This window comes from Moschus berezovskii, chromosome 28 (genome assembly GCF_049115385.1).
Source record: "Moschus berezovskii isolate FMDL1 chromosome 28, NW_MosBer_1.0, whole genome shotgun sequence".
NCBI classification, from domain to species: domain Eukaryota; kingdom Metazoa; phylum Chordata; class Mammalia; order Artiodactyla; family Moschidae; genus Moschus; species Moschus berezovskii.
In genome coordinates, this window is record NC_142487.1 from 11,640,323 (window position 1) to 11,658,428 (window position 18,106).

Genomic DNA, 18,106 nt, shown 5'->3' on the forward strand with positions numbered 1-18,106 from the left:
CTTCACTTAGGACAATGTGTTCAAGGTTGGTTCATCTTGCAACAGGTGTCTGTTCTTTATTCTATAGCTGCAAACGGGTCATTGTATGGATATAGCACATTCTATTTATCCATTCGTCAGCTGATTGGATATTTTGATTACATTTCCACTTTTTGTGATTTTGGGTAACACTGCAAAAATAATCAGGTACAGATTTCTGTGTGAATATGTTTTCAACTTTTTTTGGGGGTTGGGGGAGTATATATCTAGGAATGGGATTGCTGGAGCACATGGTAACTCTGTCTAACTTTGTGAGGAACTTGCCAGTCTGTTTCCGTAGCAGCTGTACCATTTTACATCCCCCAGCCATGTATGAGGCTTCTGATTTCTTCACGTTCTCGTCAACCTCTGTTATTTTCTATCGATTTTTTGGTTTTCTGTTTTAGATATTTTAGCCACGTCAGTGGAGTTGAATTGGCCCCTCTGTTGGTGTTTCTCTTCTTTTAAGAATCCTCCATAATTAAGTCTGTATATTTCAGAAGCAACTGAAGAGCATTCTGAACTTGTTTTTTTTTAAATAACTGACCAGTTAATATTTGAATTAGTAATTTATACATGTGGTTTAAGTTAAAAGGTACAAAATTCACAGTGTGCCTAAAAGCTAATAGATAAAAATTAAATTTCCTTACTGCCTCTGTCTCTCATGTGCCCAGTGAGGCAGATGCTGCTAATAGTTTTAGAGCAACTTATGACAGGTTTTGTGTGACCCACCCTGGAGATGCTGATGGGGGCCCATGTGTGAGTATGAGTGTGAGTATGTGTCACAGGTGCAAAGCACGGTCTGCTTTTAAGAATGATTCCTCAATCCTTCTAAGAATCCACCTAAGGCAATACAAGCCACGCCTAAGTACACTTGACAGGCCTGATTTAGGTCTGTCCTCCCCCATCACGTAATAGTGGTGATTGGATGACTGAGTTTTAAATTTATGCAGAAGTGATAAGCTTTTTTCTTTGTCTTGTTGGCAATATTTATTGACCACTTCATGGGATCTATATGCCAAATGAGCTTCCCAGGTGGCGCTAGTGGTAAAGAACCTGCCTGCCAATGCAGGAGACACAGGAGAAGCAGGTTCAATTCCTGGGTCAGGAAGATGCCCTGGGGAAGGAATCCAATCCAGTATTCTTGCCTGGGAAATCCCACAGACAGAGAGGCATGTCTGACCACAATCCATGGGGTTGCAAATTGGACAAGACGGAAGTGACTTAGCAGCTATGCACTCATAGGCCAAATGAGTTTCAAAAATTGCAAATTTTATAAGAGAAAGGTGGAGGGGCTCAGGACACTAATCATTTGGATACAATTTCTTTAAAAGCAAAAAAAAAAAAAAAAACCAAACACTGCATGTAGTATGTCTGCTGAATGCAGTCTGTGGAAAACTGTGTTCCTGCTGCCCTTCTTCTTTATCTTTGTCAGGAGGTTTAATATCATCTGCTCACATGGAGATCCCACTCGCAGGCTGGCTTCAGTCATAAAGAGGAAGGTGGCATCCTGGGTGCTCCCATAACGACGCAGAGCAGTTGAGGCCCATTAACACAATTTCGTTTTTCACGAAAGCTGCCCTCTTTCTGAATTCTTGACCACTAAATCAAAACACATCTTTTAATGAATGCTTGCATGCGTGCGTGCTAAGTAGCTTCAGTCATGTTCAATTTCTTTGCAACCCTATGGAGACTGTAGCCCACCACCAGGCTTCTCAGTACTGAGATTCTCCAGGCAAGAACACTGGAGTGGGTTGCCATGCCCTCCTCCAGGGGATCTTCCCGACCCAGGGATCCAATCTGCCTCTCTTACATCTCCTGCATTGGCAGGAGGGTTCTTTACCACTAGAGCGGCCTGGAAAGCCCAGTGAGTGTTTAGGAATTCACAAAGTGAGAGCTGCAAACACGGACTCCATTGACTTCTCTAATGTATTAATAAATCCTCCTGAACAGTCGAAACAGTTCTTTCACACTAGTCCTTTCTGTCTGGCCCATGCTGCAGACAGGCTTGGGCTGCCCGACCTTGGAAAGACATGTGCTTAGTTCAGTGCTGTTTATACACATGAACAAAGGGAAAGTGCTCAATATTCGGTGAGGGGAAATACTGAATACAGCATGTTATCTACGTGCTGTGATGTGTATGCAGTGTTGCAGAGTGTGTATGCAGAGTCTGAAGTTGATCAGTGTGCATTAGACATGACTGAGACTGTGAAGCACAACATTGCATATAATAATATGTTTAATACAGTACCATCTGTGTAAACAGACCACACGCAGTGACACTCATGTATGTATTTAACCACATAGAAATAATCCCATGGCAGGACTCAGGTCAAGTGAGAAGGCAGGCAGAATTGGTGACAGTGGTCTGGGAAGACCTCACCTTATCTGTAAGGTTTTAATATAAACACCTCACAATGACAAGGTGTTTGTGTTTTACTTACAGAGTTAAAGTTTTGCTGAAACCTTTGTGGGAAGCATCCCGGCACCAGTTTGTGTACACGTGTTGTGGTGGTGCTGGCCCAGCTCTGCTCTGCCCTTCTGCCCACTTGGGAAAGACCAGGAATTAGCCCCAAAACACAGTCTTCTCTGGGCCCTTTCTCTGCAGAGAAGTCAGCAGAAAAGCACATCACCTTTGTTCCTACATTTGGAAGAAAAGGAAATGTCCATGCCCAGGAATGACACAACCACAGGGAGAGAAGAGTCAGGCAGGGGCAGAGTTTGGGGGGGCAGGCCCGGGGGTAAGGGGCAGATAAATCCTGGTCCCTAAAGAGGGGCTCCTCGGCCCGTGGACCCCTCAGAGGGCCTGGGTATAGGCATTTCTGAGGAGATGCTGCCGTTTGCATTGATACTATATTTAAGGGTCTTGAGCCCCAAAGGCTGAGAACCGCTGCTCCAAGGTCTCAGGGAGTATCATGGGCATGAGTTGTAAGTCAACCCCGGGGTCTTCACGCCGGCTACACAGACTCCGTGAGGTCGCAAAGTCCGGTCGGGAAGAGGGGGACTTCTGCTCCTAGTCCAGTTAGGGAGACAGTTGTCTCGACTGAGGGCTGTTGCACGAGCTCCTGCCCCTGTGGCCTTACATACAGCCTCACCTGCTGTCTCCCAGCCAGGCCCCAGGCAGACGGGATGGCCAGTTCAGGGTCTCACCCCAGCCAGCGGCAGGGCTGGCACCCAGGGCCAGCTCCACCCATCCTGTGTTTCTTCTGTGTATGGAATTCGGACTACACAGAGAAGCCTGCCCAGCTCCTGGACCTGCCTTCCTCGTCTGCCACTGGACCGTAGGTGTGAGTGGGGTGAGGCCCCGTCCATGGCACTGCTGTGCAGATTCTCCCCGATGTGGCTGCCCGGTGGGCACTCCCTGGCCCTGGCTCCTCCAGATCCCCCCACACCCCCTGCATCCTGGTGTGCCTCTGCCCTTCCTGAAACAGCACAGAACAGCCCCTACCACACATAGCCCACAGCCCTCACCTGGCCACAGCTCCTAAGTCCCTTCCAGGGCACTTTAAGGTGGAATCCACAACTTTGCCCCCTTTGTAATAGGCCTTCATGTGTTGCTGCTGCCACGGCATCTTGTTCACTCATTCGCTCACTAACAAGCCTTCACCCTCGAGGGCCCAGGATTGAGTCAATGAGCCGCACCCGCTGCCTGATTGGTTCCATGTATGAGGCTCTTGTGAACCTGACCCTCGCTACTCCAGCCTGGGCCCAACTCAGCTGGACCTCAGGCATGGAGGCCGTGTATTTGCACAAGGCGACAGTGATCCCAGGGTCAGGAGCTCGATTGTAGACGGTGCAGCTGGGAGTCATTTTTATTTCTTTAGGAGAGGAAACATCACTATTATGTGTAACAAAGTTCTGGTTTCTTCAGAGATGCACGTTGAAGCATTTGGGGTTCAAATAAAAATGTAGCTAAAAAAGCAATTATGTCAAAATATTAAAGGGTGGCTGAATCCAGGCACTGGGTATAAAGATGCTCTTGGCATGTTCTTTCTATAAGTCTTTATATTTGAAATTTTTTGCAATAAAACATTCGTTTAGAGGCGAGTTGAATTGAACTGACTGGACCCACTATCTCATTGTCAAGCTGTGTGCCCAGTCTGGTGGGGCTGCTCTGATAGAGTGCTGGATACCGATGGTTTATTATGAACAACAGAGTTTTATTGCCCAAGGTTCTGGAGGCTGGAAGCCCCAGATCTGGACCAGCAGGGCCCGGTTCTGGTGACAGCGCCTCCTGGTTCAAGGCAGACCATCCCTTCCTTCCCTGTGTCCTCAGGAGGCAGAAGGGGTGAGGGAGGTCTTTTATAAGGACAGTAACCCCATCCATGGGGTAACTAGCCCCATAACCCAAGCACCCACCCCCCACCCAGGCCCACCTTCTAAAGCTAGCACAGTGGCCATTAGAAGGTCAGTACATGAGTTGGGGGTGGGGTATACAGCATTCAGGCAATTGGCAGAGGGCGGGGTCCAGCTGGGGCTCTGGGCCCAAACCCCACGTTGCCCACCCAGGCTGGATCCCCGCAGGACCCGGAGAGCCCAGGACTCTGGAAGGAGATTGCTTTTGGCCTCACACTCCTCTCGGTGACACCATGAGCCTCGGGGCAGGACGTGTGTTTGTCTCTGAGACGGGGGAGGAGGAGGGGGAACTCGGGCAGCAAGGCCAGCTGTGCAGGTCACGTGAGTCCGGGGACCGAGGCAGAGGTCAGGCGACAGCGCTCTGGGAGCCGGCTCCTCGCGGCCCGGCGGGCAGCGCGCCGACGGGGCCAGTCACCCCGAGCGCAGGCGGCGCTGGACAGCGTCGGCCCGGATTCTCCTTCCGAAGGGTCAGAGTCAGTGCCCCACCCCCCGACCCGCTCTAGAGAGTCGGCTTCGCAATTAAGAGTCGGAACAGCTGACAGCCCGGCCCCTCTGAGGTCTGACCGCTTCCGAAAGCGGGGTACCTGCGCATCCATCCCTTCCCATGTCCCGCGTCCCGCATCCTGGGCCGCACCCGCCCCTCCACTTCAGAGGCTGCGCTGCCGGCGTGGCGATGTCCCCACTGACCCATCCGACAGGCCGACCGGCGACCCTCGAAGGCCCGGGGACGGCTGGGCTCCGGGGTTGGCGGTGGAACGGCTGTTGGGATCAAAGCTCCGCAGCCCGAGGGGCGTGGACCTGGGCGGGGCGAGCGGTGGCGCTTTAAGGGGCCGGAGCGCCGGGAGGCCGGCCGGGCAGGGACTGACCAGGCTGAGCGATGGAGACGGCCCGGGACTGCGCCGGAGCCCTGCTCAGGCGAGTGCCGCGCTGGCCTGCGCCCCCGGCGCCTCGCATCCCCCTGGCGCCCCCGCCGCCTCGGGACCCCTCGTCTCCCCGCCCCCCTGAGCCCCTTAGCCCCGTGTCCCTCTGCGTCCCGCGTCCCTCTGCGCGGCCCTGCGCCCGCAGCCCGCGCGCGTCCCTTCCCAGGTCTCCGGCCGCCCCCAGCGCCAGGTGCGGCCCCAGGTGCGCGGGCTCCGGGAACAGGTGACCGTGGTGAGTGCCTGAGCCGCATCTCTTGCCGCCGCGGGAGCAGACGAAGCGGGACCCAGGAGACCCCCGGCGCTCGCGGGGCCAGGCTGCTCCGGGTCCCCGACCGTGACGGGAGCCAGGGCGAGACGAGGGGCGCCGGTGGGACGCTGGGCCCTCAGGGCCGCGCGGGCTCCGGCGCTACCTGATGGCGCTGGCTGAGCTCCCGGGTTTGTACGGCGGAGTTTGGGGGGAAGCAGTGACGCTGCCGCTGGGGCTGGGGATGAGCGGCAGTGGTAGAGGGGCCTGCGGACTCCGGAGCCTCCTCGCCCGCCTCACACGCACGGTGACCGAGGCCCCGCATCACTTTTCCTTCTTGGGTTCGTCTTAACGTCCAAAAACCCAACCCACTCCTCCTCTGTAAAATCCTGACGATCCTGGTGGCAGTGACTGTAGATGTAAGGGAGGGTCATGCTTCTCTGAAGATCGTCAAAAGGCGCGGAGAAGCCCTTAAGTGCTTTTTTTTTTTAATTGAAGGATAATTGCTTTACAGAATTTTGCTGTTTTGTGTCAGATAGCAGCATGAATCAGCCATAGGTGTACATATAAATGCAGGTTTTCCCAGGTGACTGGGGTGGAGGAATTGGGTGGGTGAGGGGGTAATGTGATCTGTGAACTTCTGAACCTGGGTCCTTAGGGGGCTTCCTGCCATTCCCAGGGTTAGAAAGCTGCCACAATGGAAGGGGAGCTGTCTGGCTGGGGCTGTCTCTTTAAAATTGGGACCCCAGGAAGGTGAGAAACGGACTTTTTCATGCCTCTTCACTCATGTTGTTTAGGCCTAAAGGAAGGGCCCTGGGGTTTTCCTGGTTTCTTCCTCTTCCTCCAACTCCACTCACAACTCTCCCCCACCCCCAATCCCACTCCTGGGGTAACAAACGCTGACAGTTTGGAATGCATCCTCCGAACGTTTCTCCCAAGGACCTCTCCAAGGTCCTCCTCTGGGCACTGAGCTGGTGGGCCAAGTTGTGAGGACAACAGGAGCACCAGTTCCTGGCTGGTGTGGCCTGGAACTGGAGGATAAGGCAAGACCTGCAAGATTTAAGGCTGCCCCTGCCCTTGCACCTGACCGGACAGCACGATCCCAAACCCAAAAGGTCTATGTGAGGAAGAAGGACTTGCTTCTGAAGTCTTGCTTCTGCACAGTTACTGTGCAGATGATCTCATGGGGAAGGACTGATCTTCTTAGCCAGCCCTGAGTGCGGGTCTCTGGGCAGAGGACCATTCTGGGGACACACTGTCTCCAGGTCCTGCTTCCACACTGAGCTGCTTTGATTCATTGGACCCCACCTGCTTCTGCCCACCTGTAACACTTGCTAAAAGGAAAACTTTCATCCTCTGCCTTCCTTAAAGCTATATCCAGGCTGCACGAGACCCCCTGGCAGGCAAGGTGACTGCTGGACTTCTGTCGCCTCTCAGTGGTCCTGGTAGAGTTTTCCTAACTCTGTCTTTTGTTAGTAAGTATCTGCATGTTGTCAAGGCAAGAATCTAATTTTTTTTTTTTTTAACATTAGAGGTGGGTAAGCAATGATCTTAACTCAGTGTCAGTTTGTTCATTGTCTGTGATCAGGAGGCCTTGGTGGTAATGGAAGCAACCCAGGGTCTCCTGCCTCGGCTCTGGATGCCCAGGATGTCCATCCCTACAGTGTGTGTGTTGTTGCAGACACAGCCTGCTCTGACTTTGTGTCCTGGCAGCGATAACACGCACACTGAGATAGTTACAGAGCTCATCTCTGTCACATTTTGTGCAGAGTAGCTGTTTGGTCCTCTTTCCTTGAACAAGGAACTCTAGGTTTTGAATAGCTGCCCTTTGGGACAAATTTGACCAGTCTTGTAGGTGATGCAAGGGAGGAATTGACTTTTCTATGGTTACTGATGCTTACTCCTTTGTGGTCTAAACTCTGATGTTAATAACATTCAAAGTGTACAGAGACTTCACGGCCTTGTGCTGGATATGCTTTCTAGCCAACCATTTTTTCCCAGAATGGGGGGGCGGTGGCAGAGCTCAAGGCACAGTAGTGGCCCCAGTCCCACCAGGGAGCTCCTGGTGGGGCCCCATGTCCCATGTGTTGCTTGTCACTGGCCAGGCATCGCTGGAGGGCAGGAAGCCTCTTTGGGGCCAACATTGCTCTGCTTCCTGCCACAGTGAGACCCCCACACCCCCAAAAACTGTCCCTCACCTGCTGTCCCTGCAATTCTTGGAGGCCCCGCCAGGCCTGATGGATGCTTTCCAAGGCCTGTCCCTTCTCTGCCATCCCACACCTGGGGTCGCACTTCCCTTCCAGCACTGTCCTATCATCTGACTGTGGGCATAGGATCTGTCTGAGCTTTATCACTTCCCGTGGACCCTCCGTGTCCACCCGACAACCTGTTCCTGGGCCCCCTGCTCTCCCCCAGCACTTCTAGAATAAGCAGTTCAGAGGGTAGCCTAGAAAGACGCCATCTTATGACCTGGAGGCCCAGCTTTGCTCCACTGCAGTGGAGTTCACATCCGTGGTCAGCCAGTGCCTGTTGCTTTATTTCCCACCTGTGAGTGTTAAGGTCTCCTCAGTCCCTCCAGGAAAAGGTACACTTCCCTGTCCCCTCAGTTCTGGGACCTGTGCCTCTCCACAGTTTTCAAGAACCTTCCATGAAGTCTGACTTCTCTTATCTTGATTTCCCTGAAACAATATTATTTCCTTGAAAAACCTGTTTCCTTGTTTTTCCATGTCCTGAGCCTTTCCCCTTCCTGTTTCATGTGATCACCTGCACCTTACTGGGGATTAGAGGGTGGCCAACATGACGTGTCACCAGAAGCTGGATTCTAAGACTTCTCAGTGCTTCTGGGACAACGTCACTGTAGGAGGTTGGGGGGTTGGGAGGGCGGGGCTGTTTGATGGCCAGTGACACAAATGATCCCACTAAGAGGACCAGACTGAGTTGGATTAATGTGTTGCCTTGTTCATGTGGCTGGTTGAGCCCGCTGTCCACTTAGCTGGGGCAGAGTAGGTACCTGGTGTTGGTTGAGCCAGTTAGGTGTACCTAAGCCTTTTCTCAACACTGACCCAGTTCTTGGTTGGGAAACGTAAGGTCTAAGGACAGCAATAACTGGACGTCCTCCTTTATCACAACTGGCGATCTCAGAGCAGTGAGGAGGGAGGCCAGCGCTTATCTGGTCAGAAGTTAGAAAACAATGAGGGCTTTGTGATTGCAGAGCGAGGTCAGCAGATCACTGGTGCTCACAGAGGTGCAAGCATCTGCAGAGATGAGGAGATTTGGGCCCTGACTAACTGGGTCAGAGCTGTCGGGCCCACAGTGTTCACTGATCCCCTGGGGCCCGGGGCCGGGTTCTGAGACGTGAACTTTGTCCTGCTATTTCTCTGGTTGAGCCTGAGCCTCTCGGTTCCCAGGAACAAAGGAATGGCTCTGGGGGGAGGGAGGCTCTTACTGTCAGGCCCCGGGCTCTTCTGCACTAGAGGAGAGTTTCACCAGGGGGCGGGAGGGTGGGAAGGGCATTCCCCCCACCCCAACGCTGGTGACCCTTCCCTCTGCCCTGAGCACCACCCCCCACACTCGGCTGTGATGTGAGCTTGTGTCCTGATCATGCAGTGAACCTATTCCTTTCTTTGCTCCTTACAGCAGACTCGTTTTCCATCAGGTTGAGAACAGAGCTGGATTCCAGCTGTAAAGCATCATGTGGATTACCCTCATTGCCCTGTTTACCGGGTTCCCCAGGAGGGAGGGCACCAAGCAACTTCCCTGCAGCATCACCCTGGCAGACGTGGGCCCCTGGTCGTTGTGTTGTGTAACTGAGGAGCCTGTGTAATCCCTGGAATGGGGGCAGAGGTCCGGAGGCCATGTGCCAGGCCCTCCACTGGGTTGGCTCAGGCCTGGACTCCCTCACTGGGCTGGCCTTGGTCTGGAGGAGAGCTGCGTAGGGACCAGTGACCAGGCCCAGTCCCCTTGCAGCTGTTGTGCTGGACACAGGCTGGGTGGTGACCCTGGAGAGGAGCCAGGGCTGTCCTCCTGGTGGGCAGCTCTCCCTCACCAGCTCCAGTTGATGTTTATTGCTTAAGATGAAGTTCAGAAAGATTCTTTATTAACTAGGTGACCTTGAGAAATCACTCTGAGCCTTGACTTTCTTACCTGAGAAATAGGGTAATACTTTCCTTGTAAGGTTGTAATGAAATTAGTTGATGTATTTTAAAAGCCAGCATGCTGCTGGCCATGGCAGGTGCTTAGATGCCTTCAGTCACAAGGCACAAGCCTGATGCCAGCCAAATAAGCTTCAGACCAAATCCTTGCTGGCAGTCTGGGTAAAGAGGCTGTGGCACAGGTTCTGGGATATCAGGGTTGGGGAGGGGCTTCCCACACAGCACCAGGCATGTCTAAGATGCCGGTGGGGTGCCCGGGGATTCAGCTCAGTCTCAACCCCATCTACCCAGAGACATTGTCTGATCCCACAGGGTGTGGGCTCAGCCCCAGAAGACTGCCCCCTGCCTGCACTGTAGATGCCAGTCACAAGTCGAGGTTGTCACCTTTGTCTGTAAGGAAAGTCCAGTCTAGTTGGAGATATGAAATATAGATAGATAAATGACATATGCAGAGGTGTGTATGAAAGTGAAAGTGTTCATTGCTCAGTCATGTCCCACTCAGTGTGACTCCATGGACTGTAGCATGCCAAGCTTCTCTGTCCATGGAATTTTCCGGGCAAGAAGACTGGGTGGATAGCCATTTCTTCCTCAGTCTTACTGTACAAATCTATAACTGTGTGTGTACCTGATTCTTTAAGTCTGTTCAGCTGCTCCATGGCCTCAAGAAATCATTTACTTAGGCTTTTCAACTCTAAAACCAACATTTGCAGAATATTATCCTTATTTCTCCTTTGAGTTTGGTGCCTTCACCTCTCCCCTCAGTTACCACAAGGGCTTTGAATGTTCTGGTAAGACAGGTGTGATGATACTGTGTTTGTTAATTTTACATATTTGTTTGTTTCTTGGATATCAAGTACACAATTTTTAATCATCCCCATTGACTTCCTTTCTTAAGGTGCAAATATTAACCTTGTCTTGTTTCCATGTGCTTTAAACCTCTCTTTAAAGACTCTTCTTTAAACTAACCTCAGTTGGCTTTCACTTGACCCTTCCGTTCCAGGCCCCTGACGTTTATGGGGTCGCAGACAAAGAAGGTGCTGTTCACACCCCTCATGCATCCCGCTCGCCCCTTCCGTGTCTCCAACCATGACCGGAGCAGCCGCCGAGGGGTGATGGCCAGTAGCCTGCAGGAGCTGCTCAGCAAGGTACCCCTGTCAGCCATGACGGCCCCCAACTCACAGGGTCTCAGGGACAAATCAGTGCAAGACAGGGAGCTTGGGGGAGCCTGCTGGGGTTAAAGGGAACATTGCTGTGTCCCTGTCCCATACAGGACTTAGGTACAGAGACAAGAGCCCTCAAAATAGCCATTAATTGGGAATTCCTTGGTGGTCCACTGGAAAGGACTCCAAACTTTCACTGCTGTGGGCCAGGGTTTGATCCCTGGTCAGGAAACTAAGATCCCACAAGCCCTGTGGTATGGTCAAAAAGAAAAGAAAAATAAATTTTAAAAAATAAGAAAGAAACAACCATCATTTGATAATGTAGCTTGAGTTTCTTGATAAGGGAGAATGTAGGAGGCACAACTTTAGAAATCTGGTTTTGGTTATAAAGGCCAGGGACCAATTGTTCATAATCTAAAACAGTGTCCTCAATCACCAAATAAGGAAGAATCGTAGACTTTCACCAGAGACAGGACCTGAGCATCCAACATGCTGTCTCTGAAGCGACAGAGACACGGCTCTGTAAGCATCATGGACACAGGGTCGTTCTTTTTATTTGTCCAAATAAGCGAAACATTTTAGAAACTGAATATGGTTCACTGTAACTCCTTACCTCGTGATGTTGAAACCTCTGAAGAAGTTAGGTCCATTCAACTTTTCAACTCCTCTTTTCCAAGCAAAGTCTGAGTTATAGACACCAGCCAAGGTCCATCTTTACCATTTAGATCCTTAAAGTCAGCCAGCACTTTGGGGACCATAACTTAATGGATGCCACTGATGGCTCCAAACAGAGTTGCTTCACCTGGTGACGCTGGTGTGTTCCGTCTGACCTAGACCCTGGATGCGCTGGTGGTCGCCAGCCAACTGATCACCTTGGTGCTGGAGGAGGATGGCACTGTGGTGGACACAGAGGAGTTCTTCCAGACCCTGGGGGACAACACACACCTCATGGTCCTGGAGCAGGGGCAGAAATGGACACCAGTAAGTGCGTTATCTGGGCGGCAGCTGGGAAGGCTGCTCACCTGGGTAAGTGGGGTTCCCACTTGGGGTTGACCGGCTCACTTTCTGAATACTTCCTCTGTGTTCACCTGGTAACTGGATCTGCTGCCCTCCAGGGATGCTTCTAAGTGTTTCTAGGAAACTTGGCATCTTTGCAAACCTGGACTGTGTGGTTTAGAGCCAGTAATTCTGAGGGTCAGGCTTTGGCCAGTGAGGAGCTGCAGACCCCGTTAGGGCGTGTGAATCTGATCTGGACCTTGGGAGGCAGTAAGATGACACAGCCGGTGAAATTAGGGAGGTATGTGAGGGTGTAAACACAGTGAGTTAGACAAGCAAAGAAGTGGCATAAAGGGTTTTATTTCTGAGAAAACTATAGATTATAAATCTTGAAAAACATTCGCACCATAAAACACTTAAATATGTAAAGTATAATATTCAAACATCTTTTTGTATGCCTAACTGACCTTCCCTGGTGGCTCAGATGGTGAAGAACCTGCCTGCAATGTGGGAGACCTGTTTTTGATCCGTGAGTCAGAAAGATCCCCTGAAAAAGGGAATGGCAACCCACTCCAGTGTTCTTGCCTGGAGAATCCCATGGACAGAGGAGCCTGGTGGGCTATAGTCTATGGGGTCACAAAGAGTCGGACATGACTGAGCGACTAACACAACTGACCTTCAACAAGGGGAAATCCTCAGAGGCCAACATTCTATGGGAACCAGAATCCAGAGGCAGAAGCAGGTGCCAAAGTTGGCATCTCCCCTCTGGGCAGCCAGTGACCCCAGCGCTTCTGGAGGCTGGGCAGATGGCCACCCACCACTCTCTCCCAAGCATCTGGCCTCAAGCTTCCCCCTGAGTCTTTAGAGTCTGCTGAGTCTGAGACCACCCAAGCTGAGTGTAGTTTACAGAAATCAGGGACAGAGATTATTCACTGATGCTCATGACCTAGCTGGTTCCTCCCTCCAGCCCCCATGACCCATATCCTCATCCCCAGAACCCAGGAACTTGTCACTTTACATGGCAAAGGGGAGTTGGCAGGTGTGATTGACTTAAGGATCTTCACAGGGGTGATGACCCTGGATTACCTGGTTGGGTGGTCATCACAGGTCCTTGTAAGAAGGACATAGGAGAGCCAGTGAGGGCGGAAGCAGGGAGCAGTGACAGGAGGATGGGCCAGGGGCTGAAGGACACGGGCGACTCTGGAGCCAGGACAGGAAGCCCCAGCAGGACAGCCCATAGTTCATTCAGCATCTCCGACCCCCAGAACTGTCAAGAGTATCAGTGTATATTCTCACTCAGCTTGTGGCCATTGGTCCTAGAAGCCCCGGGACACTAATTCAGAGGGAAGGGTCTTTTCTGTTTGTTCTGGGAGATGCTCTTCTACTTAGTGGGGGAGTCGGTTGCCACATAACAGGTTGAAGCCCCCATGTGGTGAGCACAGCAGTGGGTACTGAGCTACAAGTCAGGGTGGTGACAGGAGGCAGTGGACAAGAGTGGCACCAAAGTGATGGTTCTTGGGGGCAGGATGTTTCTCCATCTGGTAACAGTCTGGTTGATGTGAGTATTACATGTGATCCTACGTGTCTGGACTGCCTTCCTTCTGAGGTCCGAGGTCCTGTCCCAATTGTAGGAGTTTCTCAGTGAGGCCACTTGGATTTGACTTGGACAGAACTTCCCAGAAGTATCCACCAGGGGTCTCCCTTCTCAGTCCAAAGCTTTGGGGCCCGTCAATCCCCCTGAGGCATCTTGGGGGTGGGGTGAGGGGATAATGAAACTCTTCCCCCCAACCACCCACCCCACCTCACCCCCCTGCCGCTATGGTTAGATTCTGAGTTTGGGGAGGCATCTCGATTCTGACTCAAGACCGAGGATGCTGGCAGAGTGAGATCAAACCTTTCATGCTTCAGAGAGGAGCTGTGTCAGAAACCCCCTGCCTTGAGTCAATTTTTAATAACGTTTCCTAAACAATAGATGCACCTCCTCCGGGGCAGCAGGACCTCATATGTGTTAGTTTCTGGGCTGGGACCATCATGTGTCCAAGTTGGGGGGTGGGGAGAGAAGAGAGGCTCCAGCAAGGATTTAGGTGCTTTTAGGGGAGTTTACAGTTTAACTTCAAATTTACTAGACTTTTGTCAGTGAATTTAACACTCAGAGCCCCAACTACTCCCAGGTCCCGAGGTTTATGAAAGTCGTTCCTCTGTTTGAATCCTGTGCACTGCAGGACCATGTGTGCAGCAAACCCACCAGAGGTGTGCCCGGGACATGGCCCTGGGACAGTTCTCTCCTGTTTTTTCTCAACGCTTCTGCAGGAAGACCATGTGAAAATGCTGTTTATAAACCTGGGATTTCAGAGGTCTCTGACCTTTCCCAACCCCAAGGGTCTCAAGCGGACTTAGAGTGAGTCTGCTAAGTGTCCCCAAGGGGTCAGCCTTCCTCCAGGGCAGGAACTAGAAATCAGGGGACGGCCCTCACACCAGCCCTGGTTGGCCATAGGATTCTGGCATTTTCCGTGGCCACCTCTCATATGATGGAATAGTATGCCCACTGGTCAAGTGGACTGTGACGCTGTCATGGGCCCATCCGCATCACCAGGCGGCCGCCGTGGCCTTGGGGGACCAGGGTGAGTGCATGTCCACCACAGATCACTGACACAACTGTCCACTGAGCCCTGGACCCCGAGGCCACACCACACTCACCCCCAGTCCCTGAAGAGAGCTGCTGGAGGAGGTCACTTCTTATGGGCTTGGACCCCGTGGCTGCATAAACACCCTGACTGGCTGAAAACATTCCTCAAATAGTTAGCAGCTTATTCATGTTCAGATTTTAAGCAGACAGGTAAACCCAGCACTGCAGGCCCTGCAGGTGGCAGCTGGGATGTGCTGCAGCTTCTGCCCTCCCCACCCTTAGGCTGGCAGCTACACCCCAGCCCGCCGGCCGCCTCAGAAACGGGGCATCGCGAAAGTCACCTTCGACCTGTACAAGCTGAGCCCCAAGGATGTCATTGGCTGCCTCAATGTGAAGGCCACCATGTACGAGATGTATTCCGTGTCCTACGACATCCACTGCACAGGGTTCAAGGCCATGCTCAGGTAATGCACCCGGGAAGGCAGGGTCTGGGCACAGCTACTGCCCTTCCTCAGCCCCTTGAGCCCTGGCCCGACGTGCACTCTTGTTTTCGTAAAAACTTGTCACACCACAGACTTATTCAGAAAACTGAGACTTGAGCCAAAACACATAGTTTTCTCTAAAGACCATTAAGTCCAAAATGGAATGAAAACCCTGTATAAGAAATAGAAGAACCAAATTTCTTTTAAAAACTAGGGTCATGCATTTAAAACCTTATTTCTCAGCAATGAGGGATAAATCCAGACCCAAGGAAATTCTGACCTGGTTGTGCTGTGCGTGCTAAGTCGTTTCAGTCATGTCCGAAATTTTGTGAACCCATAGACTGTAACCCACCAGGTTCCTCTGTCCATGGGATTCTCCAAGCAAGAATACTGGAGTGGGTTACCATGCCCTTCTCCAGGAGAGCTTCCCAATCCAGGGATCAAACCCAGTTCTCAAGCATTGCAGGCTGATTCTTTACTGCCTGAGCCACCAGGGAAGCCCAAGAATGCTGGAGTGGATAACCTGTTCCTTCTCCAGGGGATCTTCCTGACCCAGAGATTGAACCCAAGTCTCCTGTGGCTCCTGCACTGCAGGCAGATTCTTTACTGCTGAGCATCAGGGATGCTCCTGGTTGTGCAGAGTAGCCCCCAAACCTCGACGAGGACGCGCACACATGGTTCTGTTACCACTGACTCCCTCCCTTGCAGGAGCCTGCTGCGGTTCCTGTCTCACGCTGCCCAGGTGACTGGCCAGTGTCTTGTCCACATGGGCACCTACATGCTCCAAGTGCTGGCTGAAACGGAGGAGCAGGCGGTGCCTGGCTCGCGCCCTCGGAGAGGGATCAAGAGTGGATAGAGGGCACACCTCGGAGGTCAGCCAGCCTTGACGCAGCCGGTCCCTCTCGGGGATGAATTTGGAAAATGCTGTCTTCCCACCACATATCACATCCTCAGGAAAGAAAAGGGGCCTGAGCGACTATCAGGGACTGGGCGGGGGTCCCTGGGGTGGTGGTCCCTGCGGTGGGGGCTAGGATGGCAGGATTCCAGGGGCTGCACAGTGCCTTCCGCTCCACAATAAACCCATCAGGAAAGCTGCTATGATACACATACTTCTTCCTCCTGTCTCCTTCATCTCAGGAAGTTTCACAGACGCTGAATCAACCAGAAACTCTCCGCTAACAAAGGCAATCACTTTTAAGTCTCTATCAGAAGCCGGTGCCGCGGGAACAGGAGGGTCCGATGTTACTGGGGGTTTAACCGGGCTCCTAATGAGCCCAGAGACCGGAAAGCCTGCGGGCCTCAGTCTTCGGAGAATAAGCTGCTCTGCCAGCCTTTCCTGAACACGCAGCTGCTGGAAATGAGTCCTGATCAGGGTGGGCGTGGCCGAGTCAGGCGGGGCCCCAGGCCCCATCACGTGGTTTGGGAGGGGGCAGTTCGCCTCCCGGGAGAAATGGGGTGGGGGTGGGGGTGGGGGTGGGGGGCTGCTGGACTAGGGGACCCGCACGTGCCAGGTGCCTTCATTCTGCGGTTTTCCTCCTGAGAACCGCTGGCGCGGAGGCCTAGCCCCCTCCTGTCTGAAGGCTCAGGGCAGTGGGAGACCCACGGCTCGTCCCAGAAGCTCAGACCCGCTCGCAGTCAGGCCCCTGGGCCCGGACTCGTGCCCCGCCCCCACCCTCCCATGGCATCCCGGAGCCCCTCCGTCCCCTGCTCCCCGCCCACCGGACCTGACTCCCACCCTTTCTCCACTTCACACGCGGAGCAGCCGGGCCGGCAGCCAGGACCTCAGGCCGGGGTGGGGTCAATGGGGGGAGGAGCAGAGGTAAAGGAATTGCCGCCGTATTCCTGGAAGCACAACCTCTTTTTTCAAACTCAGCAAAAAAAAAAAAAAGCAGGCATTTCAGGGTCCCGTCCTTCTCGCTGATATGGGAGACGCCACCCCGCCCGCGGGCTCGCCGCGCGCTTCCCTTACAAGGAGCGCGGCTGGAAGCCCTTCCCCACGGTCCGGGCGGACGGAAGGGGCGTCCCCAGGGCTCCCGGGGCTAGACTGCGCCCGGCTCCCAGCACCTCCGCCAGGGGCCGCTGTTGCCTCCGCGGGTGAGACGGCGTCACTTCCCGGGGATTCGGCCTCCAGGAAAGGGACGGCCTCACTTCCAAAAAAGGAATTTTCACTCAGCGCCCGGTGCCTTGACTCAGCCGCCGCCTGACTCAGCGCCCTTTCCTCTCCACGTCCAGGGCTCCCGGGCTGTTCTAGGAGAGGTGTGTGTGGGGGGGGCGTGCTCTCCCCTCAGCCCACCCCACCCCGGCGCCCAGACCGGCCTCAGGGCTGCAGAGGTGGAGGGGGCCGGACACCACGTCGCCCTGAGCGGTCCTCTCGACACACTTGCAGCATCCTCAGGACGGTCGCGGGCAGGGCCGGGTCCCAGCTGTCCGGCTGTCACCACCTGCCGTGGGATTCCTCGGGCTGCTGCTGCCCGCCAGACCTGGCCCAGGATGCAGATGGCCGCATAAAAATAGTTAGGGGCCTCGAGGTACCACTTCGCCGGCTGTTCTGTTGAGCGGAAGCCAGATGAGATGGTGGGGAGGGTGGCCTGGGGCGGCTGCATCAGAAGTGGGCAGTGGGGGTGGGGGGGGATGTTCACCCGATAGGAAAGCCTTGCGATCCCTAGCCCTCCGGGGAAGGAGCATCTCACCGGACGGTTCTCCTGTTCATCACTTTCCAATCAACCCCACTGTACCGGAAACGGGTCATGTCAGCAGAGCTGCAGGCTGCTGGCCCATCACCAGGATCAGGAAACCAGGGTCCAGGCAGCGGTTACCAGTCAGTGAAGCCAGGGGAAGATGTTCGACCTGAGGCAACACACCTGGGAACTAGGAGAGGGTAGGCTTCATGTTCAGTATTCTAATCCCAGTAAAATGAACTTAAAAAATAAAAGAAGCTGGAGTCAAACGTGTGGCTTAGGATGGGTTACTTGACTTCCTCACCTGTGCAAATGTGGACGCGTCTGCCTGGACAGGATGGTGGGTGAACTTGTCAGCCCCTCCCAGGACTGAGACAATGGGCACAGACCTCTGTCTCTCCCTGGAGTTGACGAGTCACCCAGGGAGCAGGTGTCTGGGGTGGGGATGGGGGGCACACACACATTTAGCAGGGAA

At 53.4% G+C, this 18,106-nt stretch overlaps 1 protein-coding gene across 4 annotated transcripts; it reads left to right on the plus strand.

Moving 5' to 3' along the window:
• The first annotated feature begins 4,730 nt into the window (after positions 1-4,730).
• CIDEA (cell death inducing DFFA like effector a) lies at positions 4,731-16,344 on the plus strand. 4 transcript variants are annotated; one of them, XM_055417231.2, is made up of 5 exons: positions 4,731-4,847; positions 10,690-10,834; positions 11,684-11,830; positions 14,754-14,935; positions 15,662-16,344. In XM_055417231.2, exons 2-5 carry the CDS (start codon positions 10,703-10,705, stop codon positions 15,807-15,809), a joined length of 609 nt encoding a protein of 202 aa, XP_055273206.1. In that variant the 5' UTR covers positions 4,731-4,847; positions 10,690-10,702; the 3' UTR covers positions 15,810-16,344. The 4 variants fall into 4 exon arrangements, with proteins under 4 accessions (XP_055273206.1, XP_055273208.1, XP_055273205.1 ...); XM_055417233.2 differs by lacking the exon at positions 4,731-4,847 and adding an exon at positions 4,911-4,931; XM_055417230.2 differs by lacking the exon at positions 4,731-4,847 and adding an exon at positions 5,194-5,289 and having other exon boundaries at positions 15,662-16,341.
• Positions 16,345-18,106: the final 1,762 nt, after the last annotated feature.